At 47.4% G+C, this 22,902-nt stretch overlaps 1 protein-coding gene across 3 annotated transcripts; it reads right to left on the reverse strand.

The window, feature by feature from the left end:
* Positions 1–1,424: 1,424 nt before the first annotated feature.
* On the reverse strand, positions 1,425–21,320 carry LOC110511600 (N-acetylglucosamine-6-sulfatase). 3 transcript variants are annotated; one of them, XM_036945529.1, is made up of 14 exons: positions 20,976–21,320; positions 20,093–20,152; positions 19,215–19,421; positions 14,999–15,064; positions 14,062–14,160; positions 13,497–13,664; positions 10,261–10,343; positions 9,972–10,090; positions 9,445–9,650; positions 7,109–7,330; positions 6,437–6,597; positions 5,112–6,172; positions 4,554–5,070; positions 1,425–4,303 (listed from the first exon to the last, which is right to left on the reverse strand). In XM_036945529.1, the coding sequence occupies exons 1-12, from the start codon at positions 21,135–21,137 to the stop codon at positions 6,103–6,105; spliced, it is 1,623 nt and encodes a 540-aa protein (XP_036801424.1). In that variant the 5' UTR covers positions 21,138–21,320; the 3' UTR covers positions 1,425–4,303; positions 4,554–5,070; positions 5,112–6,102. The 3 variants fall into 3 exon arrangements, with proteins under 3 accessions (XP_036801424.1, XP_036801425.1, XP_036801423.1); XM_036945530.1 differs by having other exon boundaries at positions 4,611–6,172; XM_036945528.1 differs by having other exon boundaries at positions 4,554–6,172.
* Positions 21,321–22,902: the final 1,582 nt, after the last annotated feature.

Consider the following 22,902-nt stretch of genomic DNA (forward strand, 5'->3'; position numbering starts at 1 on the left):
GAGCTGTACCAGGCCACGTCTGTTGACTCATCCAGCTGTAACAGACATATACCAGGAGCTGTACCAGGCCACGTCTGTTGACTCATCCAGCTGTAACAGACATATACCAGGAGCTGTGCCAGGCCCGCCACGTCTGTTGACTCATCCAGCTGTAACAGACATATACCAGGAACTGTACCAGGATCGCCACGTCTGTTGACTCATCCAGTTGTAACAGACATATAATTCACTGGCTTGTATGTGAAGCAGTAATTGTTTCAAAACATCTCCTGCCATGTCACTGATGCGTCGGGAAACAGTGTTGTTTGATGGAGCCATTGTCTGTATAGTTTTTTGGGGCCTTTTCCCCCAGCATTGTCCCAGCCAACAGGAAGAATGAAGTCCTCCACAATAGTATGGGGCTTGCCTGTCCTAGACACTCCTCCACAATAGTATGGGGCTTGCCTGTCCCAGCCACTCCTCCACAATAGTATGGGGCTTGCCTGTCCCAGCCACTCCTCCACAATAGTATGGGGCTTGCCTGTCCCAGCCACTCCTCCACAATAGTATGGGGCTTGCCTGTCCCAGCCACTCCTCCACAATAGTATGGGGCTTGCCTGTCCCAGCCACTCCTCCACAATAGTATGGGGCTTGCCTGTCCCAGCCACTCCTCCACAATAGTATGGAGCTTGCCTGTCCTAGCCACTCCTCCACAATAGTATGGAGCTTGCCTGTCCTAGCCACTCCTCCACAATAGTATGGGGCTTGCCTGTCCCAGCCACTCCTCCACAATAGTATGGGGCTTGCCTGTCCCAGCCACTTGGTAGCTCCCCATATAAGACGCTTCCAACCCCATCTTATTAATGGTATCTGTTGCTTTTATACATGTCTTACTACTCAAAAGTCTTTATTCTCGCTCAAAAAACTCCTGTGGATTATCTTTCAAATTGACATGTTTTGTTTCTGAATGTCTGTGGAAGAGGGAAAGTTTCCTGTGAGAGAGTAACGGTTAACGTGATTGGATGAGTAATGGTTAACGTGATTGGATGAGTAACGTTTAACGTGATTGGATGTTAATTATTTGACTAGGCTACCTGTATTTGACTTTTATTTCACTGAACACTAGATGGTCATTGTATTTTTGGCAGTGAAACGAGGCTAATCAGGCGAGAGAAAAAACATTGGAAAATATAAACGGATCGTTTGAAAATGTGAAACACATGTTTATTTGGCGTACCCCCGACAGCACCCCGTACCCCAGTTTGGGAACACCTGGACGAATCAACCTTGATCTGGCAGTGTTCCTGTTTGAGGTAACTTAATGCTGTGCTGGAACAAACCCCTGCACCCCTTCTCTAGGACCACTGGGGTAACATGTTGTACTACGACTGTGGTCAGATCTCTGTTTTCCCGACAGTACATTTTAAACACCACGAACCAGGAAGTGATTTCAGAATACCGTTAGTTTATTGGACAAAACACCCAGAAATGGAACAACCGCATCACAAAAAACTATCGAAAAATAAAAACAATGTGCAAAACCATGGAAACATTTTGACAGATTGGAAAGCATCAGAGACTGGCCAATGGATCAGAGACTGGCCAATGGATCAGAGACTGGCCAATGGATCAGAGGCTGGCCAATGGATCAGAGGCTGGCCAATGGATCAGAGGCTGGCCAATGGATCAGAGGCTGGCCAATGGATCAGAGACTGGCCAATGGATCAGAGGCTGGCCAATGGATCAGAGGCTGGCCAATGGATCAGAGGCTGGCCAATGGATCAGAGGCTGGCCAATGGATCAGAGACTGGCCAATGGATCAGAGTCTGGCCAATGGATCAGAGACTGGCCAATGGATCAGAGACTGGCCAATGGATCAGAGACTGGCCAATGGATCAGAGACTGGCCAATGGATCAGAGGCTGGCCAATGGATCAGAGGCTGGCCAATGGATCAGAGGCTGGCCAATGGATCAGAGGCTGGCCAATGGATCAGAGGCTGGCCAATGGATCAGAGGCTGGCCAATGGATCAGAGGCTGGCCAATGGATCAGAGGCTGGCCAATGGATCAGAGACTGGCCAATGGATCAGAGACTGGCCAATGGATCAGAGACTGGCCAATGGATCAGAGACTGGCCAATGGATCAGAGACTGGCCAATGGATCAGAGGCTGGCCAATGGATCAGAGACTGGCCAATGGATCAGAGACTGGCCAATGGATCAGAGGCTGGCCAATGGATCAGAGGCTGGCCAATGGATCAGAGGCTGGCCAATGGATCAGAGGCTGGCCAATGGATCAGAGACTGGCCAATGGATCAGAGGCTGGCCAATGGATCAGAGTCTGGCCAATGGATCAGAGTCTGGCCAATGGATCAGAGTCTGGCCAATGGATCAGAGACTGGCCAATGGATCAGAGTCTGGCCAATGGATCAGAGTCTGGCCAATGGATCAGAGTCTGGCCAATGGATCAGAGTCTGGCCAATGGATCAGAGTCTGGCCAATGGATCAGAGTCTGGCCAATGGATCAGAGACTGGCCAATGGATCAGAGTCTGGCCAATGGATCAGAGACTGGCCAATGGATCAGAGGCTGGCCAATGGATCAGAGACTGGCCAATGGATCAGAGACTGGCCAATGGATCAGACTGGCCAATGGATCAGAGACTGGCCAATGGATCAGAGGCTGGCCAATGGATCAGAGGCTGGCCAATGGATCAGAGGCTGGCCAATGGATACGGTTGAATTATATGATTGGCAGGTTCGCTGTGTGTGATTAGTCTGACTGTGTAGAGAAACAGGTTAACGGAAGGTAAAGTGTTTATTTCTGTAACGTAACTAAATGCACCCTGTAGATAGATATCTAGAAGATCAGTTATAATCAACAAGAAACCCTCTGGAATTACACACAAAGTTGATGCTGGTTGATGTTCTGCCATGGCAACACATCAGAAGATGTTCAGTTAAAGGCCCTCAGTCTCCCTGACCCCTCCACTGTTTCTGTCCGTACCACTAGACTCCCCCTCCACTGTTTCTGTCCGTACCACTAGACTCCCCCTCCACTGTTTCTGTCCGTACCACTAGACTCCCCCTCCACTGTTTCTGTCCGTACCACTAGACTCCCCCTCCACTGTTTCTGTCCGTACCACTAGACTCCTCCCCCTCCACTGTTTCTGTCCGTACCACTAGACTCCTCCCCTTCCACTGTTTCTGACCGTACCACTACAGACATCCCCTCCACTGTTTCTGGCCGTACCACTAGACTCCTCCCCCTCCACTGTTTCTGTCCGTACCACTACAGACTCCCCCTCCACTGTTTCTGTCCGTACCACTAGACTCCTCCCCCTCCACTGTTTCTGCCCGTACCACTAGACTCCTCCCCCTTCACTGTTTCTGCCCGTACCACTAGACTCCTCCCCCTCCACTGTTTCTGACCGTACCACTAGGGACCCATGTTGGTTGTTTTGGCTCTGTACTCCAGCACTGTGGATTGGAAATGAGACAGTGACTGAGGTTAAAGTGCAGACTGTCAGATTTAATTTGAGGGTATTTTCATCCATATTGGGTGAACCGTTTAGAAATTACACCACTTTATGTACATAAAATAGGGGGACTAAGGGACCAAAAGTTTTGGGACAAATTCACTGGTGTATATTAAAGTAGTAGAACATATGTTGTCCCAGATTCTTAGAACACAATGACAACCTCCAGCTGGGACTCTATGAACGTGGATGTCCCAGATTCTTAGAACACAATGACGACCTCCAGCTGGGACTCTATGAACGTGGATGTCCCAGATTCTTAGAACACAATGACGACCTCCAGCTGGGACTCTATGAACGTGGATGTCCCAGATTCTTAGAACACAATGACGACCTCCAGCTGGGACTCTATGAACGTGGATGTCCCAGATTCTTAGAACACAATGACGACCTCCAGCTGGGACTCTATGAACGTGGATGTCCCAGATTCTTAGAACACAATGACGACCTCCAGCTGGGACTCTATGAACGTGGATGTCCCAGATTCTTAGAACACAATGACGACCTCCAGCTGGGACTCTATGAACGTGGATGTCCCAGATTCTTAGAACACAATGACGACCTCCAGCTGGGACTCTAGAAACGTGGATGTCCCAGATTCTTAGAACACAATGACGACCTCCAGCTGGGACTCTATGAACGTGGATGTCCCAGATTCTTAGAACACAATGACGACCTCCAGCTTGTGACTCTGAACGTGGATGTCCCAGATTCTTAGAACACAATGACGACCTCCAGCTGGGACTCTATGAACGTGGATGTCCCAGATTCTTAGAACACAATGACGACCTCCAGCTTGTGACTCTATGAACGTGGATGTCCCAGATCCTCCAGCTGTGACTCTATGAACGTGGATGTCCCAGATCCTCCAGCTTGTGACTCTATGAACGTGGATGTCCCAGATCCTCCAGCTGTGACTCTATGAACGTGGATGTCCCAGATCCTCCAGCTTGTGACTCTATGAATGTGGATGCCCCAGATCCTCCAGCTGGGACTCTATGAACGTGGATGTCCCAGATTCTTAGAACACAATGACGACCTCCAGCTGGGACTCTATGAACGTGGATGTCCCAGATTCTTAGAACACAATGACGACCTCCAGCTGTGACTCTATGAACGTGGATGTCCCAGATTCTTAGAACACAATGACGACCTCCAGCTGGGACTCTATGAACGTGGATGTCCCAGATTCTTAGAACACAATGACGACCTCCAGCTGGGACTCTATGAACGTGGATGTCCCAGATCCTCCAGCTGGGACTCTATGAACGTGGATGTCCCAGATCCTCCAGCTGGGACTCTATGAACGTGGATGTCCCAGATCCTCCAGCTGGGACTCTATGAACGTGGATGTCCCAGATCCTCCAGCTGGGACTCTATGAACGTGGATGTCCCAGATCCTCCAGCTGGGACTCTATGAACGTGGATGTCCCAGATCCTCCAGCTGTGACTCTATGAACGTGGATGCATTGGCTGGTTGTTTTGGTTGTAGAGCAGATCATTTTGTGCCCAATACAAATGAACGGTAAATAATGGTCATTTGGAGTCACTTTTACCTTTTTAAATAAGAATAGAACATGTTTCTGAACACTTCTACATTAAAAGTGGATTAATTCAGGATTATCCGTAACCATGGTAGCATCCACATTAATGTAGAAGCCTTCAGAAACATATTCTATTCTTATATACAATAAAAGTGACTCCAAAATGACCTGTTTCTGGTCCTACTGGGAGAAAGAGGAACAACCAGAATGGTTTCTAGTCCTACTGGGAGAAAGAGGAACAACCGAAATGGTTTCTAGTCCTACTGATAGAAAGAGGAACAACCAGAATGGTTTCTAGTCCTACTGGAAGAAAGAGGAACAACCGAAATGGTTTCTAGTCCTACTGGGAGAAAGAGGAACAACCGAAATGGTTTCTAGTCCTACTGAGAGAAAGAGGAACAACCAGAATGGTTTCTAGTCCTACTGGAAGAAAGAGGAACAACCGAAATGGTTTCTAGTCCTACTGGGAGAAAGAGGAACAACCGAAATGGTTTCTAGTCCTACTGGGAGAAAGAGGAACAACCAGAATGGTTTCTAGTCCTACTGGGAGAAAGAGGAACAACCAAAATGGTTTCTAGTCCTACTGGGAGAAAGAGGAACAATAGGTATGGTTTCTAGTCCTACTGGGAGAAAGAGGAACAATAGGTATGGTTTCTAGTCCTACTGGGAGAAAGAGGAACAACCAGAATGGTTTCTAGTCCTACTGGGAGAAAGAGGAACAATAGGTATGGTTTCTAGTCCTACTGTAGCAGGTCAAGACTTGTTAATTATTTGAAAAACAGCTGATTTGAGGTAATTGATTTTCCTCACGTAATTAACAAACACAACATGTAAAATTAAAATCAGTCAAACAATGTCTTAAAATAACCAATCAATGGGTGATACTGTGTCCAAACACAGGGTGTTGTGTACAGACTGTTAAAAGTGCTGTAGTGTGGAGTTTACAGAAGGTCCCCCTCCAACCCCTACAGGGCTGAGGTCTCAGACACTAGGGAACAGCAGCACGGGCTCAGACAGCCCTCCTCTCCTCCTGCTCTTCTCATTTCAGGCCCGTCTCAGCCTGTTGCGCCGGTGGCTCCTGTTGCTGAACATCAGGTGAGGGTCAAACGTATATCTGCAGAGAGAAGAACAGAGGGGTGGTTAGTTCTGGGTGGTCTGGGGAGAGGGTTAGAGCTGGGTGGTCTGGGGAGAGGGTTAGAGCTGGGTGGTCTGGGGAGAGGGTTAGAGCTGGGTGGTCTGGGGAGAGGAGAGGGGGGGGGTTAGAGCTGGGTGGTCTGGGGAGAGGAGAGGGGTGGGGGGCTAGAGCTGGGTGGTCTGTATAGAGGAGAGGGGGGGGGGGGGGGGGGGGGGGGTAGAGCTGGGTGGTTGGTCAGTGTACCGTGCATCGTAGACCCCAGGGGTCCTACAGGACTGTCCAGAACAGGACTGGAGCATCATCAGTCTGTGGTTCATCTTCTCCAGGACTTCCTGGTCGATGGTCTTAGCCAGGTTAATGAGCTGGTAGGGGTCAACTGTAATGTTATATACCTCCACAAACACCTGGGGAACACAGAGAGAGAGTTAGTTATTACTAATGACCTGGTAGGGGTCTACTGTAATGTTATACACCTGGGGAACACAGAGAGAGAGTTAGTTATTACTAATGACCTGGTAGGAGTCTACTGTAATGTTATACACCTGGGGAACACAGAGAGTTAGTTATTACTATTAGTTATTACTATTAGTAATAGTTATTACTATTTACTGTTAATTTTTGTTGTTTTTCACTTTATATGTTGTCTACCTCACTTGCTTTGGCAATGTTAACACATGTTTCCCATGCCAATAAAGCCCTTGAATTGAATTGAATTGAGTTAGTTATTACTAATGACCTGGTAGGGGTCTACTGTAATGTTAAACACCTGGGGAACACAGAGAGAGAGTTAGTTATTACTAATGACCTGGTAGGGGTCTACTGTAATGTTATACACCTGGGGAACACAGAGAGAGATATTAGCTGGTGAGACATGTCTACACATCCCTAGTGACTAAACAGTTCTCTCCCTTTTACCTCGTTGTCATCAAACTCGCAGTACTGGAGGTTGGCAGAGGGGGCGACGGTACGAACGCAGGCGTACGTGTTGTTGAAGGAGTCCTCACACACACAGTCAGGGAAACATACGGAGACCCCAGGACCCAGCAGGGGGCAGGCGGGATCAGACACATTAGACCCCTCCCCTTCATACTCCACCAGGAAGTCTGTTCTCCACGTAGTGCTGTTCACAGATCCCTCCTGACACAGAGAATACACACACCAGTTAAACACTGATCCCTCCTGACACAGAGAATACACACAACTGCCACCATGTCTAGGCTACGTTGCGCTAGGCTATGTTGCGCTAGGCTACGTTGCGCTAGGCTACTAGGCTACGTTGCGCTAGGCTACTAGGCTACGTTGCGCTAGGCTACTAGGCTACGTTGCACTAGGCTACGTTGCGCTAGGCTACTAGGCTACGTTGCACTAGGCTACGTTGCGCTAGGCTACTAGGCTACGTTGCACTAGGCTACGTTGCGCTAGGCTACTAGGCTACGTTGCAATAGGCTACTAGGCTGCATTGCGTTAGGCTACTAGGCTACATTGCGCTAGGCTACTAGGCTACGTTGCGCTAGGCTACTAGGCTACATTGCGCTAGGCTACTAGGCTGCATTGCGTTAGGCTACTAGGCTACATTGCGCTAGGCTACTAGGCTACGTTGCGCTAGGCTACTAGGCTACATTGCGCTAGGCTACTAGGCTACATTGCGCTAGGCTACGTTGTGCTAGGCTACGTTGTGCAAGGCTACGTTGTGCAAGGCTACGTTGTGCAAGGCTACTAGGCTGCGTTGTGCTAGGCTACTGGGTTGACGTTGTACTAGGTGTTATATATAGTATAGTGTGTTCTGTATGGGTTCTCACCAGTACAGACAGGAAGGACATGACGTTGTACTATGTGTTATATATAGTATAGTGGGTTCTCACCAGTACAGACAGGAAGGACATGACGTTGTACTATGTGTTATATATAGTATAGTGGGTTCTCACCAGTACAGACAGGAAGGACATGACGTTGTACTAGGTGTTATATATAGTATAGTGGGTTCTCACCAGTACAGACAGGAAGGACATGACGTTGTACTAGGTGTTATATGTAGTATAGTGGGTTCTCACCAGTACAGACAGGAAGGACATGCCGTTGTACTAGGTGTTATATATAGTATAGTGTGTTCTGTATGGGTTCTCACCAGTACAGACAGGAAGGACATGACGTTGTACTATGTGTTATATATAGTATAGTGGGTTCTCACCAGTACAGACAGGAAGGACATGACGTTGTACTATGTGTTATATATAGTATAGTGGGTTCTCACCAGTACAGACAGGAAGGACATGACGTTGTACTAGGTGTTATATATAGTATAGTGGGTTCTGTATGGGTTCTCACCAGTACAGACAGGAAGGACATGACGTTGTACTAGGTGTTATATATAGTATAGTGTGTTCTGTATGGGTTCTCACCAGTACAGACAGGAAGGACATGACGTTGTACTAGGTGTTATATATAGTATAGTGGGTTCTCACCAGTACAGACAGGAAGGACATGACGTTGTACTAGGTGTTATATATAGTATAGTGTGTTCTGTATGGGTTCTCACCAGTACAGACAAGAAGGACATGACGTTGTACTAGGTGTTATATATAGTATAGTGTGTTCTGTATGGGTTCTCACCAGTACAGACAGGAAGGACATGACGTTGTACTATGTGTTATGGATAGTATTGTGGGTTCTCACCAGTACAGACAGGAAGGACATGACGTTGTACTAGGTGTTATATATAGTATAGTGGGTTCTGTATGGGTTCTCACCAGTACAGACAGGAAGGACATGACGTTGTACTATGTGTTATGGATAGTATTGTGGGTTCTCACCAGTACAGACAGGAAGGACATGACGTTGTACTAGGTGTTATATGTAGTATAGTGGGTTCTCACCAGTACAGACAAGAAGGACATGACGTTGTACTATGTGTTATGGATAGTATAGTGGGTTCTCACCAGTACAGACAGGAAGGACATGACGTTGTACTACGTGTTATATATAGTATAGTGGGTTCTCACCAGTACAGACAGGAAGGACATGACGTTGTACTAGGTGTTATATATAGTATAGTGGGTTCTCACCAGTACAGACAGGAAGGACATGACGTTGTACTAGGTGTTATATATAGTATAGTGGGTTCTCACCAGTACAGACAGGAAGGACATGACGTTGTACTAGGTGTTATATATAGTATAGTGGGTTCTCACCAGTACAGACAGGAAGGACATGACGTTGTACTACGTGTTATATATAGTATAGTGGGTTCTCACCAGTACAGACAGGAAGGACATGCCATCCATGGTAGTCTTGCTGACGTTGTAACCGGCCATGTCCAGGATGGTAGGACCCAGGTCAACGTTCTGGACCGCCAGCCCGGTGGTCTGGTTAGGCTTGATGTTGGGCCCTCGGATCAGCAGAGGAACTCTTATATCAGACTCATACAGCTGCCTCTTATCCAGGGGGAGAGAGAACTGACCTGGGGGGGTGGGAGGAGGAGAGGGGGGATCAGCGGAGTGGTATCCAGGGGGAGAGAGAACTGACCTGGGGGGGTGGGAGGAGGAGAGGGGGGGGTCAGCGGAGTGGTATCCAGTGGGAGAGAGAACTGACCTGGGGGGGGGGGGGGGGGGGGGGGGGGTCAGCAGAGTGGTAGCTATCCTCTTAGGAGGGGTGGAGCTTTACTTTTCTGAAGGCAGTGTATGTGTTGTGTACCTGCGTCAGGTGTGTTGTGTACCTGCGTCAGGTGTGTTGTGTACCTGCGTCAGGTGTGTTGTGTACCTGCGTCAGGTGTGTTGTGTACCTGTGTGGTATCCGTTGTCTGAGGTAAAGATGATGTAAGTGTTGTCCAGTTCCCCTCTGACCTCTAACCTCTTCACCACCTTCTCCACCAAGTCATCCACTGACAGCAGAGTACGCCACCTAGTGGGGGGGAGGGCAAACATTACTCAAAGGATAGGGGGGGATACATTATAACTCATAAAGGATAGGGGGGGATACATTATAACTCAAAGGATACATTATAACTCATAAAGGATAGGGGGGTGTTGTGAGAGAAGATGGGAGGAGAGAGAAGAGGAGGTACTACTAACCGTTTCCTGTAGGCCTCGTCCAGCAACTCGATAGAGGAGTTGGTCATGGGAGTCTTGGCCTGTCTGATCAGCCAGTGCTTGTCCTGGAGAAGGTCATTATGGGAAAGACAGAGCACTAATTAACTGGTAGGTCTCTGTGGTGTGTTGAGAGGTCAGACGTGGCCATCAGACAGTGGGAAAGGAGAGGGGATACCTAGTCTGAAAGCACTGAAATGTGTCTTCAGCATTTAACCCAACCCCTTAATCCACGTCAACGACATCAGCTCCCGTAAAGCATTATTGTTAGGGGTAACTGCCTTGCTCAAGAGAAGAACGTCTCGGGGGTTCGAACCAGAAACCTTTCGATTACTGGCCCTACGCTAGGCTACACGTCACCCCTAAAACGGTAGAGAGAACGAAGAGACGGTGTGGTGTGGTTGGTGTGGTGTGGTATGGTTGGTGTGTGGTATGGTATGGTTGGTGTGGTATGGTTGTTGTGGTGTGTTGTGGTGTGGTATGTGTGGTGTGGTGTGGTATGGTTGGTGTATGGTTGGTGTGTGGTATGGTTGGTGTGGTTGGTGTGGTGTGGTATGGTTGGTGTGTGGTATGGTTGTTGTGGTGTGGTTGGTGTGTGGTATGGTTGGTGTGGTTGGTGTGGTGTGGTTGGTGTGGTATGGTTGGTATGGTTGGTGTGGTATGGTTGGTGTGGTATGGTTGGTGTGGTATGGTTGGTGTGGTATGGTTGGTGTGGTATGGTTGGTGTGGTATGGTTGGTGTGGTATGGTGTGTTGTGGTGTGGTAGGTGTGGTTGGTATGGTTGGTGTGGTGTGGTGTGGTATGGTTGGTGTGTGGTATGGTTGGTGTGTGGTTGGTGTGGTGTGGTTGGTGTGGTTGGTATGGTTGGTGTGTAGTGTGGTATGGTTGGTGTGTAGTGTGGTATGGTTGGTGTGTGGTATGGTTGGTGTGTGGTATGGTTGGTGTGGTGTGGTATGGTTGGTATGGTTGGTGTGGTGTGGTTGTTGTGGTGTGGTATGGTTGGTGTGGTATGGTTGGTGTGGTGTGGTATGGTTGGTGTGGTGTGGTATGGTTGGTGTGGTATGGTTGGTGTGGTTTGGTTGGTGTGGTATGGTTGGTGTGTGGTATGGTTGGTGTGGTTGGTGTGGTTGGTGTGTGGTATGGTTGGTGTGGTTGGTGTGGTTGGTGTGTGGTATGGTTGGTGTGGTTGGTATGGTTGGTGTGTGGTATGGTTGGTGTGTGGTATGGTTGGTGTGGTGTGGTGTGGTATGGTTGGTGTGTGGTATGGATGGTGTGTGGTTGGTGTGGTGTGGTATGGTTGGTGTGGTGTGGTATGGTTGGTGTGGTGTGGTATTGTTGGTGTGTGGTGTGGTATGGTTGGTGTGGTTGGTGTGTGGTATGGTTGGTGTGGTGTGGTATGGTTGTTGTGGTGTGGTATGGTTGGTGTGTGGTATGGTTGGTGTGGTATGGTATGGTTGGTATGGTTGGTGTGGTGTGGTTGTTGTGGTGTGGTATGGTTGGTGTGGTGTGGTATGGTTGGTGTGGTGTGGTGTGGTATGGTTGGTGTGTGGTGTGGTGGGTGTGTGGTGTGGTTGGTGTGGTGTGGTGTGGTATGGTTGGTGTGGTGTGGTTGTTGTGGTGTGGTATGGTTGGTGTGGTGTGGTATGGTTGGTGTGGTGTGGTGTGGTGTGGTATGGTTGGTGTGTGGTGTGGTGGGTGTGTGGTGTGGTTGGTATGGTTGGTGTGGTGTGGTTGTTGTGGTGTGGTAGGTGTGGTGTGGTATGGTTGGTGTGTGGTATGGTTGGTGTGTGGTTGGTGTGGTGTGGTATGGTTGGTGTGGTATGGTTGGTGTGGTGTGGTGTGTGGTGTGGTATGGTTGGTGTGGTTGGTATGGTTGGTGTGTGGTATGGTTGGTGTGGTGTGGTTGGTGTGGTATGGTTGGTGTGTGGTGTGGTATGGTTGGTGTGGTGTGGTAGGTGTGGTGTGGTGTGGTTGGTGTGGTGTGGTATGGTTGGTATGGTATGGTTGGTGTGTTGTGTGGTATGGTTGGTGTGGTGTGGTAGGTGTGGTGTGGTGTGGTTGGTGTGGTGTGGTATGGTTGGTATGGTTGGTGTGGTGTGGTTGGTGTGGTGTGGTAGGGTTGGTGTGGTTGGTATGGTTGGTGTGGGGTATGGTTGGTGTGGGGTATGGTTGGTGTGTGGTGTGGTATGGTTGGTGTGGTTGGTGTGGTGTGGTATGGTTGGTGTGGTATGGTATGGTTGGTGTGGTATGGTATGGTAGGTGTGGTATGGTATGGTTGGTGTGGTATGGTATGGTTGGTGTGGTATGGTTGGTGTGGTGTGGTTGGTGTGGTGTGGTATGGTTGGTGTGGTGTGGTTGGTGTGGTGTGGTAGGGTAGGTGTGGTGTGGTAGGGTAGGTGTGGTTGGTATGGGGTATGGTTGGTGTGTGGTGTGGTATGGTTGGTGTGGTTGGTGTGGTGTGGTATGGTTGGTGTGGTGTGGTATGGTTGGTGTGGTGTGGTATGGTTGGTGTGGTATGGTATGGTTGGTGTGGTATGGTATGGTTGGTGTGGTATGGTATGGTTGGTGTGGTGTGGTGTGGTTGGTGTGGTGTGGTTGGTGTGGTGTGGTTGGTGTGGTGTGGTTGGTGTGGTGTGGTGTGGTTGGTGTGGTGTGGTATGGTATGGTATGGTTGGTGTGGTTGGTGTGGTGTGGTATGGTGTGTGTGGTGTGGTATGGTTGGTGTGGTGTGGTATGGTTGGTGTGGTATGGTATGGTAGGTGTGGTATGGTATGGTTGGTGTGGTATGGTATGGTTGGTGTGGTATGGTTGGTGTGGTGTGGTTGGTGTGGTGTGGTTGGTGTGGTGTGGTATGGTTGGTGTGGTGTGGTATGGTTGGTGTGGTGTGGTATGGTTGGTGTGGTGTGGTAGGGTAGGTGTGGTGTGGTAGGGTTGGTGTGGTTGGTATGGTTGGTGTGGGGTATGGTTGGTGTGTGGTGTGGTATGGTTGGTGTGGTTGGTGTGGTGTGGTATGGTTGGTGTGGTGTGGTATGGTTGGTGTGGTATGGTATGGTTGGTGTGGTATGGTATGGTTGGTGTGGTATGGTATGGTTGGTGTGGTGTGGTTGGTGTGGTGTGGTGTGGTTGGTGTGGTATGGTTGGTGTGGTTGGTGTGGTGTGGTATGGTGTGGTTGGTGTGGTGTGGTATGGTTGGTGTGGTTGTTTCCATGTTTGGAGCCTACCTTCCCATGGACGTTGAAGTTGGGGTCTCGAGGGGCCTTGAGGTCCTTGAAGCGGTCCTGGTACTGCGGGGCGGGGGTCCAGGGGGCGTGGGGGGCGGGGGTCGAAACCATCATGAAAAACGGACGGTAGTTAGACTTATACTGGAGGAAGTCTAGAGACATGTTGGTCTGGAGAGGACAGAAACAGAGGTAGTTAGACTGGAGGAAGTCTAGAGAGGACAGAGACAGAGGTAGTTAGACTGGAGGAAGTCTAGAGAGGACAGAAACAGAGGTAGTTAGACTGGAGGAAGTCTAGAGAGGACAGAGACAGAGGTAGTTAGACTGGAGGAAGTCTAGAGAGGACAGAGACAGAGGTAGTTAGACTAGAGGAAGTCTAGAGAGGACAGAGACAGAGGTAGTTAGACTGGAGGAAGTCTAGAGAGGACAGAGACAGAGGTAGTTAGACTGGTGTTGATCCCAGACTGATGCTGTAGTGATCAGACCAGGAGTTAGTGGACAGAGATAGAGGTGGTTAGACAGGATATGTTCTGTGTCCTTCAGTAGGACTACTAGCAGGTCTTCTTACCAGTACGTCTGTCAGGTAGTCTTCACTGTAGTTCCCTCCATGCTTCTTAGGCTTCCCATTCACAGACAGTGTGTAGTTGTAGTACCTAGAGTTCCTCTCCTGAATAGAACACAGACAGTGTGTAGTTGTAGTACCGAGAGTTCCTATCCTGAATAGAACAGACAGTGTAGGTCCTAGAGTTCCTCTCCTGAATAGAACAGACAGTGTAGGTCCTAGAGTTCCTATCCTGAATAGAACAGACAGTGTAGGTCCTAGAGTTCCTATCCTGAATAGAACAGTGTAGGTCCTAGAGTTCCTCTCCTGAATAGAACATACAGTGTAGGTCCTAGAGTTCCTCTCCTGAATAGAACACAGACAGTGTGTAGTTGTAGTACCGAGAGTTCCTATCCTGAATAGAACAGACAGTGTAGGTCCTAGAGTTCCTATCCTGAATAGAACAGACAGTGTAGGTCCTAGAGTTCCTCTCCTGAATAGAACACAGACAGTGTAGTACCTAGAGTTCCTCTCCTGAATAAAACAGACAGTGTATCTATGTCACTACAGTATTTTAATATTATTAAATGATTAGATTCAGTAGACTAAGAGGAGATAAAGTTGTCTGTCGTGTTTCTGCCGGAACATTCTCAACTTCCCCCTGATCCTGACCTTTAGTGACCTCTAACCTCAGTTACCCTTGCAGATATAGTAAACCAGGTATGTCAACAATCTTTGATTGATGTGATTTTCCTTCCCAGAGGAAAAACCAGGCCAGAGCGAGCAGCAGACGCAGCATCGTTGATTAATGATGGAGTCAGGAATACTGGCAGAAATACGTCTCTGGGGGTCAAAGTGGACCATTAGATTAGACTCACTAGACTGCTGAGGTGACATGTTGTTCTCACCAGAGTCTAGACTGATGTTGTGACGTTAGTAATATAGTGTATAAATGTAGCCTCACCAGTCCGACCCAGTAGTCCCATCCCAGAGGAACGTGCTCCACTCCTCCTGCATCTGGGTTCCCATACTAAAACAGAGACAGTTTCCATACTGAGACAGTTTCCATACTGAGACAGAGACAGTTTCCATACTGAGACAGAGACAGTTTCCATACTGAGACAGATTCCATACTGAGACCGTTTCCATACTGAAACAGAGACAGCTTCCATACTGAGACAGAGACAGTTTCCATACTGAAACAGAGACAGTTTCCATACTGAAACAGAGACAGTTTCCATACTGAATCACATGTATAGTCAGTTTCCATACTGAATCACATGTATAGTCAGTTTCCATACTGAAACCACATGTATAGCCAGTTTCCATACTAAACCACATGTATAGTCAGTTTCCATACTGAGACAGAGACAGTTTCCATACTGAGACAGATTCCATACTGAGACCGTTTCCATACTGAGACAGAGACAGAGTCAGTTTCCATACTGAATCACATGTATAGCCAGTTTCCATACTAAATCACATGTATAGTCAGTTTCCATACTGAATCACATGTATAGCCAGTTTCCATACTAAACCACATGTATAGCCAGTTTCCATACTGAATCACATGTATAGCCAGTTTCCATACTAAACCACATGTATAGCCAGTTTCCATACTAAACCACATGTATAGCCAGTTTCCATACTGAATCACATGTATAGTCAGTTTCCATACTAAACCACATGTATAGTCAGTTTCCATACTGAAACCACATGTATAGCCAGTTTCCATACTAAACCACATGTATAGTCAGTTTCCATACTGAATCACATGTATAGTCAGTTTCCATACTGAATCACATGTATAGTCAGTTTCCATACTGAATCACATGTATAGTCAGTTTCCATACTAAACCACATGTATAGCCAGTTTCCATACTGAAACCACATGTATAGCCAGTTTCCATACTAAACCACATGTATAGTCAGTTTCCATACTGAATCACATGTATAGCCAGTTTCCATACTAAACCACATGTATAGCCAGTTTCCATACTGAATCACATGTATAGCCAGTTTCCATACTAAATCACATGTATAGCCAGTTTCCATACTGAAACCACATGTATAGCCAGTTTCCATACTGAAACCACATGTATAGCCAGTTTCCATACTAAACCACATGTATAGCCAGTTTCCATACTGAAACACAGAGTCAGAGAGCCAGAGACAGAACGAGAGTCAGTTCACAGGGTGACTTCCTCTACATAGATGCATAGTGTGTGACTCAGTGGTTAGGGTTGGGGGTTAGAGGGTTAGGGTTAGGAACAAACAGGAAGTTAGGGTAAGGGAAGGGTTAGGGTTAGGGGAAGGGTTAGGGACATAGGAACAGACAGAGAGGGTTAGGGTTAGGGAAGGGTTAGGGTTAGGGTCGGGGTTAGGGTTAGTGTTAGGGTCAGGGACATAGGAACAGACAGAGAGGGTTAGGGTTAGAGGGTTAGGGTTAGAGGGTTAGGAACAGACAGAGTACTGCGACTCTGAGATAAAGACATTCAGACAGAGAGTTAGGGACATACATATTTACTTCCTCTACATAGAGTGTGACTCAGTGGTAAGGGTTAGGAACAGACAGAGAGTTAGGGACATATATCGTTACTTCCTCTACATAGAGTGTGACTCAGTGGTAAGGGTTAGGAACAGACAGAGAGTTAGGGACATATATCTTTACTTCCTCTACATAGAGTGTGACTCAGTGGTAAGGGTTAGGAACAGACAGAGAGTTAGGGACATATATCTTTACTTCCTCTACATAGAGTGTGACTCAGTGGTAAGGGTTAGGAACAGACAGAGAGTTAGGGACATATATCTTTACTTCCTCTACATAGAGTGTGACTCAGTGGTAAGGGTTAGGAACAGACAGAGTTAGGGACATAGGAACATACATGACAGGACGCTGTCTAGTGTAACCTACATACATGACAGGACGCTGTCTAGTGTAACCTACATACATGACAGGACGCTGTCTAGTGTAACCTACATACATGACAGGACGCTGTCTAGTGTAACCTACATACATGACAGGACGCTGTCTAGTGTAACCTACATACATGACAGGACGCTGTCTAGTGTAACCTACATACATGACAGGACGCTGTCTAGTGTAACCTACATACATGACAGGACGCTGTCTAGTGTAACCTACATACATGACAGGACGCTGTCTAGTGTAACCTACATACATGACAGGACGCTGTCTAGTGTAACCTACATACATGACAGGACGCTGTCTAGTGTAACCTACATACATGACAGGACATGATGCTGTCTAGTGTAACCTACATACATGACAGGACATGACGATGCTGTCTAGTGTAACCTACATACATGACAGGACATGACGATGCTGTCTAGTGTAACCTACATACATGACAGGACATGATGATGCTGTCTAGTGTAACCTACATACATGACAGGACGCTGTCTAGTGTAACCTACATACATGACAGGACGCTGTCTAGTGTAACCTACATACATGACAGGACGCTGTCTAGTGTAACCTACATACATGACAGGACATGACGATGCTGTCTAGTGTAACCTACATACATGACAGGACGCTGTCTAGTGTAACCTACATACATGACAGGACGCTGTCTAGTGTAACCTACATACATGACAGGACGCTGTCTAGTGTAACCTACATACATGACAGGACATGACGATGCTGTCTAGTGTAACCTACATACATGACAGGACATGACGATGCTGTCTAGTGTAACCTACATACATGACAGGACATGACGATGCTGTCTAGTGTAACCTACATACATGACAGGACGCTGTCTAGTGTAACCTACATACATGACAGGACGCTGTCTAGTGTAACCTACATACATAACAGGACATGACGATGTTGTCTAGTGTAACCTATATACATGACAGGACATGACGATGCTGTCTAGTGTAACCTACATACATGACAGGACATGATGATGCTGTCTAGTGTAACCTACATACATGACGCTGTCTAGTGTAACCTACATTCATGACAGGACATGATGCTGTCTAGTGTAACCTACATACATGACAGGACGCTGTCTAGTGTAACCTACATACATGACAGGACGCTGTCTAGTGTAACCTACATACATGACAGGACATGACGATGCTGTCTAGTGTAACCTACATACATGACAGGACATGACGATGTTGTCTAGTGTAACCTTTATACATGACAGGACATGACGATGCTGTCTAGTGTAACCTACATACATGACAGGACATGATGATGCTGTCTAGTGTAACCTACATACATGACATGATGCTGTCTAGTGTAACCTACATACATGACAGGACATGATGCTGTCTAGTGTAACCTACATACATGACAGGACATGATGCTGTCTAGTGTAACCTACATACATGACAGGACATGATGCTGTCTAGTGTAACCTACATACATAACAGGACATGATGCTGTCTAGTGTAACCTACATACATGACAGGACATGATGCTGTCTAGTGTAACCTACATACATGACAGGACATGATGCTGCTGTCTAATGTAACCTACATACATGACAGGACATGATGCTGTCTAGTGTAACCTACATACATAACAGGACATGATGCTGTCTAGTGTAACCTACATACATGACAGGACATGATGCTGTCTAGTGTAACCTACATACATAACAGGACATGATGCTGTCTTGTGTAACCTACATACATGACAAGACATGATGCTGTCTAGTGTAACCTACATACATGACAGGACATGATGCTGTGAAGATGCTGTGTGTGGTATGGTTGTGGCATACTGTCATATTGCTGAAGACTTGTCCAAAGTAAATGCTGTTTTTAATTGAATAACCTGGTTGTGGTACTTCCCAGTGTAGAAGGTCTGGTAGCCAGCGTAGGGTTAGTGGTAGAGTTAGGTGGTAGAGTTGGTGAGGTATATCTACCTGGTTGAGGTGCTTCCCAGTGTAGAAGGTCTGGTAACCAGCGTAGGGTTAGTGGTAGAGTTAGGTGGTAGAGTTGGTGAGGTATATCTACCTGGTTGAGGTGTTTCCCAGTGTAGAAGGTCTGGTAGCCAGCGTAGGGTTAGTGGTAGAGTTAGGTGGTAGAGTTGGTGAGGTATATCTACCTGGTTGAGGTGCTTCCCAGTGTAGAAGGTCTGGTAGCCAGCGTAGGGTTAGTGGTAGAGTTAGGTGGTAGAGTTGGTGAGGTATATTTACCTGGTTGAGGTACTTCCCAGCGAAGAAGGTCTGGTAACCAGCGTAGGCCTGCAGTAGAGCAGGGAAGGTCTTGGGCTCCTGGGTCTTCTGCCAGGCCGTGCTGCTGCAGTTCCCCTCCAGAGTGTTGTTGATCACATGGTGGTTATGAGGATACTTTCCTGTTAGGATGCTGGCTCTGCTGGGACAGCACAGTGGGCTGGCTACAAACTGGGATAAACACAACAACATACTCCCATCAGCATGTCTCCTGGTGCAGTGCAACTACACTCATTCATCTCCCCTCCTGCCCCTGAAACCCTCATCATGCATTCATCTCCTGTCCTGCCCCTGAAACCCTCATCTCCTGTCCTGCCCCTGAAACCCTCATCATGCATTCATCTCCTGTCCTGCCCCTGAAACCCTCATCATGCATTCATCTCCTCCAGAAGGAACCTGCAGGTAAGCATTTGGTTGGACGATGACCAGGATACTCACAGCGTTGGAGACCAACCCTAACCCCTAGCCCTGAACAGGATACTCACAGCGTTGGAAAACAACCCTAACCCCTAACCCTGAACAGGATACTCACAGCATTGGAGACCAACCCTAACCCTGACCAGGATACTCACAGCGTTGGAGACCAACCCTAACCCCTAACACTGAACATGATACTCACAGCGTTGGAGACCAACCCTAACCCCTAACCCTGAACAGGATACTCACAGCGTTGGAGACCAACCCTAACCAGGATATTCACAGCGTTGGAGACCAACCCTAACCCCTAACCCTGAACAGGATACTCACAGCGTTGGAGACCAACCCTAACCCCTAACCCTGAACAGGATACTCACAGCGTTGGAGACCAACCCCTAACCCCTAACCCTGAACAGGATACTCACAGCGTTGGTAAAGGTGATCCCTGCTTCACCAATCAGTTTCTTGGTCTTGTTCAGTGGGGTCTGAAGAAACACAATGCGTGTTTTAGAATGGATGTCCCATCCTGAAACCTCAGCTCACAGACACACCTGTCCCGGTAATTTATTTCACACTGATCTGGCATCAACATCTGGCGGTTCTAAACTTTACAATAATAACAATCTGAAAAATGTACCTGGATTACAGCATCAAACAGTATCATAAGATTCTCCTGGCCAGACTTCTAGTATACCTACTGAGCATACTGAACTAGTTCAGACTGGCTGCCAAAGACCTGGACTGTGAGAGCAGGGCCCTGCTAAACAATAAGGTGGGAATAGAACCTACTGAAAACATGTCTGCCTTGGGATTTAGGCTAGTTTAGAGAGGAGGAACTGATCACGGGTTTATGAAGGGCCCAGTCCATCAGCTTTAGCTATTGCTGTAGTCGTGTGTATCAAGACTCTCAGAAGTAGGATTGCTGATCAGGGATCAGGTCCATGTAATATTATCCATTATGGAAGAACATCTAAACTGATCAGGGATCAGCAGGACTCCTGACATTTGACACATCCAGTCATGATATGATTGTTCTGTAGGCTGGTGAGATCGGGGACATGATTAGGCTAGGCAGGCTTGAGGGGGTAGATAACCTAGCAGGTCATGATCAACTTTTGCAAAACAACAACACACCCTCAACATAGCTGGGCTATATGTGATGGCTATCTATGTATCTAACTAACTCCGCAGCCTAACCGTTAACTAAAGGTAAACACTGCGCGCAATCAGCCCATAGCAGTTCCAACCTAACGTTAGTTCTTCAAACACACCACCAATATATTAAACTAATGTTGTAAAGTGACTTACCATGCCCCCAATAACGACATCCAGGTCATCGGTGAGGATCAAAACAACGTTGGGTCTGTGATACCACTTGGCAACGACACAGCAGCGGTTATTCAACAGCAAGGTGACGCAGATTAAGAGACAATTCAATAACGTTGGCAGATTTAACCGAATCGAGGTCATGTTTCACTGTGAAATTAAAGACGGTGTCTTCTCGCTGCGACTCCTAAATTGATAAAAGCGTGAAACGTAGTTAGGAAAATGCTCCTGTGAGGGGGTTAGAATGACTCCGTTGTAAAGTACGCACGAATAAGTAAGCGCTTTCGGGTCACGGATTTGTATTCACCTTCAGAATAAGAGTCAAATCAAGCTTTATTTATACAGCACATTTCAGACAGAATGCAACGCAGTGGAGTACCATAGTATGAGTCATATTACCCATAAAACCTAGTGGTCAAACAAGGAAATAGTTCCAGTCATTTTTCCATCATTCATTTTTCCCATAAGAGATTTTAGAAACACCTAAAATAATGTCTGTTTTGATAACAGTGTAAATCTCTAGGACAAGGTGACTTGTGGATGTTGCAGGGTTAAATGCAAAACACTTTTCGGTTGAGTGCATTCAGTTGTTCAACTGGCTAGGTATCCTCTTCCCCTTTCCCTTCTAATTAGCTAGATCATCATATTGATTGTTAGAAAAGCCATTTACACATTTAAATCAACATTTCCAACAGCATGCTTGCCAAAAACTGCTGGGGTTTCAAACAACAATTAACCATGTAAACTATTACAGCCCAGGCTTCAATCATATCTGTCTAAATCAGGGTTGAATATTTCCCCGGTATTTTACAAATGGTCCATCCTGAGAATAAATCACTTTTCTAGCTGGTTAACCCGGTCTTTCCCGCCAAAACCGAACACTCAGACATCATTACAGATAGTCAGGGGCACGCTCCAACACTCAGACATCATTACAGATAGCCAGGGACACACCCCAACACTCAGACATCAGTACAGATAGCCAGGGGCACGCTCCAACACTCAGACATCATTACAGATAGCCAGGGGCACGCTCCAACACTCAGACATCATTACAGATAGCCAGGGGCACGCTCCAACACTCAGACATCATTACAGATAGCCAGGGGCACGCTCCAACACTCAGACATCATTACAGATAGCCAGGGGCACGCTCCAACACTCAGACATCATTACAGATAGCCAGGGGCACGCTCCAACACTCAGACATCATTACAGATAGCCAGGGGCACGCTCCAACACTCAGACATCATTACAGATAGCCAGGGGCATACTCCAACACTCAGACATCATTACAGATAGCCAGGGGCACACTCCAACACTCAGAGATCATTACAGATAGCCAGGGGCATGCTCCAACACTCAGACATCATTACAGACTGCCAGGGGCAAGCTCCAACACTCAGACGTCATTACAGATAGCCAGGGGCACGCTCCAACACTCAGACACCATTACAGATAGCCAGGGGCACGCTCCAACACTCAGACATCATTACAGATAGCCAGGGGCACACTCAGACATCATTACAGATAGCCAGCGGCACGCTCCAACACACAGACATCATTACAGATAGTCAGAGGCAGTAGGGACGACCAGGGATGTTCTCTGTTTAGTGAGTCCTCCAGATCAGAGGCAGTAGGGACGACCAGGGATGTTCTCTGTTTAGTGAGTCCTCCAGATCAGAGGCAGTAGGGATGACCAGGGATGTTCTCTGTTTAGGGAGTCCACCAGATCAGATGCAGTAGAGATGACCAGGGATGTTCTCTGTTTACTGAGTCCTCCAGATCAGAGGCAGTAGGGATTACCAGGGATGTTCTCTGTTTAGTGAGTCCTCCAGATCGGAGGCAGTAGGGATGACCAGGGATATTCTGTTTAGTGAGTCCACCAGATCAGAGGCAGTAAGGATGA

Source organism: Oncorhynchus mykiss, chromosome 15, assembly GCF_013265735.2.
Source record: "Oncorhynchus mykiss isolate Arlee chromosome 15, USDA_OmykA_1.1, whole genome shotgun sequence".
NCBI classification, from domain to species: Eukaryota; Metazoa; Chordata; class Actinopteri; order Salmoniformes; family Salmonidae; genus Oncorhynchus; species Oncorhynchus mykiss.

What these genes read in the sequence shown, in the direction of transcription:
- LOC110511600 (XM_036945529.1), bottom strand. Translation starts at nt 21,137, where the DNA reads ATGACCTCGATTCGGTTAAATCTGCCAACGTTATTGAATTGTCTCTTA. An exon ending in GACGAGGCCTACAGGAAACG is followed by an intron (nt 10,091 to 10,260) that starts GTTAGTAGTACC and finishes CCCCCCCACTAG; the next exon opens with GTGGCGTACTCTGCTGTCAG. An exon ending in AGACAACGGATACCACACAG is followed by an intron (nt 9,651 to 9,971) that starts GTACACAACACA and finishes CCACCCCCCCAG; the next exon opens with GTCAGTTCTCTCTCCCCCTG.